This window comes from Trachymyrmex septentrionalis, unplaced genomic scaffold (assembly GCF_001594115.1).
Source record: "Trachymyrmex septentrionalis isolate Tsep2-gDNA-1 unplaced genomic scaffold, Tsep1.0 scaffold53, whole genome shotgun sequence".
NCBI lineage: Eukaryota > Metazoa > Arthropoda > Insecta > Hymenoptera > Formicidae > Trachymyrmex > Trachymyrmex septentrionalis.
The window spans coordinates 3,342,552-3,348,156 of NW_017305705.1; the positions used below are offsets into that span (position 1 = coordinate 3,342,552).

Here is a 5,605-nt window from a genome sequence, read left to right on the forward strand (position 1 = left end):
CGAGTGTAGGTGTGTTGCGCCGAGCTTAAAGCTCCTCCGGTTTTCATCGCGAACCGCCTACCAATCAACAGTTGCAAAGCCATGATGACAAGCGGATATACCTTCATTCGACGACGCCTACCACCAGGTCATCGCTCGTCATCACTTTGTGCATCATGGCGGTGATGTACTGCACCATGAAACGACCGGGCCCGAGTTTATTGGCGTAGATAACGATAGCATCTCTCGCGGGCGTAGTCGTTCGTCTTTTTCCTCCTCTTCATCGTGTCTCCTTTGCCCTCATACCCGCGCATCCTTCCGTCGACTGGTGCATACATCACCGTCAGCTTATTTCCGTGCACCGCTGATGCATGCACGTAATTGGTTAGGCGGGGTAGCGAACGAAACGCTCGGCTCGTCGTTCTCCACCGACCGGTAGGCAGGGAAAGCACTATTCGCAGTGATTTGTTGGACATCGACACGCATTTTTACTCCCGCAAAATCGAGAAATATATCTTAATAAAATCACTGTTGGGCAACTCTAAATAATAATATGCATGTATCTTATAAGTAAACGTTCGTTACAGGAAAAGACGATTTTGCTGAAATACAAAAATTTAATAAATAATCGATCTGAAAATAATTTTGTTGGATCTTCCAACAATTACATCATAGGATGTTTGAACTAATCAAGAATGATAGAATGTCAAAACTCTTTATAATCATGTTTGAGATTTTTATATAATTATTTTAACAGCCCATAATTATTTTCCAAAATTATTTTCCGATTCGTATTCATCTAAATGTTTAGATACTTTAAACTTATTCTTTTCGTGTAGTTATTCAACGATTAAAATTAAATGACAGACGAGATTTGGATCATCTATTTAAACGTTCAAATTTAATATGGTTTTTAATTTTTTAGTAATAAATGCTTCACAATTAAAATTGTCATTTTTATTAAAAAAAAGTTGTGTTGAGAAATCAAATTTATTTTTATATTATCTAATAATTCATCATTGATTGCTACAAAAAGATCGCGTGACGACCGAAAGGGTTGGATTAATGGACCACTACGGTGTCGAATTCTGGCGCGCGGACAACGTGGAAGTCAATGGGCCATCCGCTGTTCTCGTCGTCGACATTCTCTTTATAGCGCGAGAAAACGCATGGCCCCGATGTCACGCGGAAAATCCCAGCTATCGCCGTTAAAATGCGCCGGTATTTACGCGCTCGTATATTTCTCTTGTCGTCCCATCATCACGATCACTGCGCCATGCGAGCAATGCAATCATCGGCCACGCTTCTCCTTGGCTCACACGATTTGCCGCTCGAGAATTTTGTCGATCGACGACAAGGGTGTTAACGTTTTAGAGGAGATTGAAAAGGTGATTGAGAAATACGTCGAAAATCTAGAACAACGATTGTACGAGTAAACATTATATATACAGAATATTCTGTTATCATATCACTATACTTATCAAAATTTGATCGAACAAGAATATTTTCATAGGTGTAAATATATTTGTTTTTATGAACACAGGAAAAGAATTTAGTGCTTCCACCAAAACTGTTTATTTTTTTTACAACAGCCAAAGATTTATATAATAAAAAACTTTGTTGCTTCTATAAAATATATTTTTTTCTGCTTTGTAAATAACAAAAATATTTATTTACGCCAAGTAAACAATTTAAGTGCATAAAATTACGATTTTATTCGATACATTTTAATAAAAAAGTTTTGTCCGATACATTTGAACCAAATTTTTTTTGTTATGGCAAAATTTTAATTCATAAAATAAAACATTTTTCCTATTGAAGTGTTTATAATTAAGAAAAAATCGAAAGTTAGAATTAGAATTGAAGAAACATTTGGAACATTTGAAAATTTCAAATTATTCTACAACAGTCTTTAATTTTTCGGAATTCAAGAACTGGAATTTAAAGAGATTTTCCAGTATTTTTCTTTGCTTTTATTCTTTAATGTTTGATCTTTGATTTATCATGACGCTCGTGACTTATAAAGATCGTGCGCCATACAAACTACGTCAATCGACCAATTAAACTGGTTAACTGATAATCATTACGATTCGCGAAGTGCTAAGGAATAACCGGTATCATTTATGTGTTAATCAGTAAATTAATGTGTTAAACAGCACGATCGTGCAACGTTCCCATAAAAGCAATTACGATTCTTCCCAACGAAAAATCTTTCATTCACTTTAATTAGTCATTTTTATTTTACTCTTGTCATCAACCGCTGCATTTTACAAAAAAGAAGATAGCACTCAGAGTAAAATTACAGTGAAATAAAAATTACTAATAGAAATGTAAATTACTAATAGTAATGATAAAAGTTTACAATCTATGTTTGTAAAAAAAAAAGTTAGATATTTAAAGGCAAGTTTATAAATATTTTAGAAAAAAATGTCGCAACATATACGTATTATATATAATTATAAATCTTCAGCCAATATATAATTTGACAATAATTTTGTCAATTTGTTTTTCAATTAATGTTATAAATTAATAAAATTCTTGTTATTATAAACTTAAAAATACGATATATTGACGCTGGATTTATGAGGCTTATTTAATTTATGACATTAATTAATTTCAAATGATTCGTAAAAGAGAATGAATTCTAAGTTTGTTTCAATAAGAATAATTCACATTTGCAGATGTAATATAAAAAATATAATTGAGTAGATTCAATAAAGCCACTGTAGCTTCGGAAGATTAAGTATAGTATACAAGAAAGAAATTTCGCTGAAATATCTCAAAATATAGATAGATCTGAAAATAATTTTATTGGATTATTAAAATAATTATATGTAGGATACTTAAACTGGTCACTAGAATGTCGAAACATTTTGTAGCATTGTTCATCATACTTGAGTTTTCTACGTAATTATTTTAATGGACCAACAACATTATTTTCAGATCTGTATCTAATTAAATTTTCAAATATTTCAGCAAAATTGTTCTTTCTGTGCAATTCGAAAGCTAAAAGACATTGCGTGATTTAGGGCTACATTATTTGTTAACCGACACGCGTCGCCTAAAAGTCAGCAGAATCTTGATTAAATATATCACTTTTAATTTTATAGATATAACGTAATCCAGAAGTGTTCTTACAGAATCTTATTAGACGTAAAAATCGTAGATCTCTGACGTTGTAAAATCTCCAGTACAATAAGATTCTAAAAATCGACGATGTTGCATACGAGACTAATTGCTTGTTATTACAGCTGAATGTGCATCAAAGGTCTTTGGAAGCAGCCGGTATCGAGCTTTGCGGCGCCGGCGGAAGCGTCCCTCAAGGTCAGCCGAGCAGTGCAGGTTCCGTAGGGTCCGCGCCGAGTCCTGCGTCCCCAAGGCCAACGCCGCAACCGCGACCACCCCTTGCAACCACCACCTCGCAACCCTCGCGAACGTTGGACGACGACAGATCGACAGACGGTGAGACGATTAATTGTCTCGGTTTACAGCAACGTGTGTATCGTCACGTGAACACCTGCGTATTAATACACCGGCTCGCAGGCGTGGGTGCCGGTACGACCGAGGACTCCGACGATGGCGAGAGCAGAGCGCAGTACGTTAACGCGAATTGCGTCGTGTTTACGCATTATCGAGGCGACGCGGCGTCAGAAGTGGAGGAACACTTTCAGAGGGCCCTCGCACACGATAAATTAAAGGGTAAGATGCCAAATATGATTATCTCTTTCATTATTTATTTAGAGAAAAGTAACTTATTTGCAGTGTACAAACGTTTTAAGAAATATGGATGTAGATTTAACACTATGGGGGTTAAATATAATTCTCACTGTGTTGGTGTGGGCATATAAACTCCATTGAGACTGAAAAATGGATGGACCACAAAATTCGAGCGTCACGATTGATACCAGGTGAATAAAGTGAATTCCAATCCATTTAGAATTCCAAATAATTATATTTAAAATCCTTGAATAATTGTACATACGCTCTAAAAAATATGAGCGTGGATTTAATCCTTGTTTAAATAATCATCCTTGTTTAAATACTGGCATACTGTTAAATTTACGTCCATATTTTTTAGAGTGTATGTACAATTATTCAAGAATTTTATAACATATATAATTGTTCTGAATTCTAAATGGATTGGAATTCACTTTATTCGTGGTATCGATCGTGACGCTCGAATTTTGTCAGCCATCCATTTTTCAATCTCAATGAAGTCGAAACGTTTCGACAACGAAATGTTTTCGAAGTGAGTAATAAAGTACGCCATTAGGCGGCGACAAGGCTAACAAGCCTCGTGACAATTGTAGCTCGCTCGTACTCGCGCCGACTTAAATCGCGAGCAGGGCAGGGCAGGCCAGTGAGGAGGAAAGAGCAGAAGGAACACACCTCGACCGCAGGGGAGGACGAAGGGAAGATTGTCAGCACGCGAGCGGATTTGGCAAGCGATCGGCAAGCTCGTCTATATCGGTGTCGTTTAAGGCCGCATTTATCCCGACCACAGTGCGCCGAGGATCAGTTCAGTAGCCTGCTTAGAATTCAAGACAACACGACCTAATTGTTACGCCTCACCACTTCCCTCTCACCCTCTTTCCTCGCTCATCGTTCCCTCTCTTCTGCTTGCGCTCTAACTTCCCGCGACCGTGCTCGTACGAATGGTAAATTAAGAGCTTCTGCTCTGGGAAAAGAGGGATGGTGGAGAAGCGCTGAGGAGAGACATTGTGAGGGAAAGGAAGGCGGGGAGTGGAGCATGGAGAGGCGACATCGCGGGAGACAGTTTTAGCCGCGGAATGCCGGGTAACGTACGTACAAGGACCGAACGCGACTTTCAGCCTAAAACGCGCACGCTGAGAAAACAAAGAGGGAAAGAGAGGAAGGGATGGCTCAATGGAAGAAAAGAGATAGAAAGAGAAAAGAGTTACTCTCGGAATTAAAAAGGAATTCGAGTAATTGGCTTGAAAAAATACGCTGGGTTCCGTATTTGAAACAAACAGAAATTATTTTGCGTAAAAAGATAGAGTTATTTTGAGGATTGCGTACAAATTGAGAGAAATTATATATCTTATATACATACACTTATATACCTAATTAAATAAATTTAGTACATAAAAATGTGCTAATAAAATACTTCAAAAGTACTTTCAAATACCCTTTGATTATTTTCATATGAAGAAATTAAATTTTATTTGTAAATAATGTAATTAATTATTTTAACAGAGTGGTAATCAGAAGTCGATATTTCAATTATATGTATATTATACAGGGTGAATCAAAGTAATTAATCCAGTTCTTTAGCCTACGAGAAAATTATCGACCTCACATCTAATTATCGATTTAACGATACAGATCAGATGCGTGGATACATCGTGCGAATTGCTGATCTGAGCGCACTGAGAAAAAGGCGCATATATTTTTAATATTTTCATAGAATAAAAATAAAATTTACAATTTTTACAACTAAACGTTAAACGTGCCTTTTTTCGCGTTCAAACCAGCAATTCGCACGATGTTATCCACGCATCCGATCGATATCGTAAAGTCGATAATTAGATGTGTAATTGATAATTTTTTATAGGGTAAAAAACTAGTTCAATTACTCTGATTCATTCCACACACACACACACAC

The 5,605-nt window shown here is 36.5% G+C and overlaps 1 protein-coding gene across 5 annotated transcripts in view; it reads left to right on the forward strand.

The window, feature by feature from the left end:
* Positions 1-5,605, forward strand: part of LOC108752068 (protein vestigial) — a 62,247-nt gene that overhangs the window by 41,242 nt on the left and 15,400 nt on the right. For 3 of the 5 annotated variants that reach the window (XR_001939526.1, XM_018492678.1, XM_018492680.1), the window contains exon 3: positions 3,231-3,678. Coding sequence is in view for 4 of the 5 variants with exons in the window: in XM_018492678.1 (XP_018348180.1) it covers positions 3,231-3,678 (448 nt within the window). In the remaining variant the exon portion in view is untranslated. The remainder of the gene's footprint in view (positions 1-3,230; positions 3,679-5,605) is intronic. The other 2 variants (XM_018492679.1, XM_018492681.1) reach the window with 1 other exon arrangement.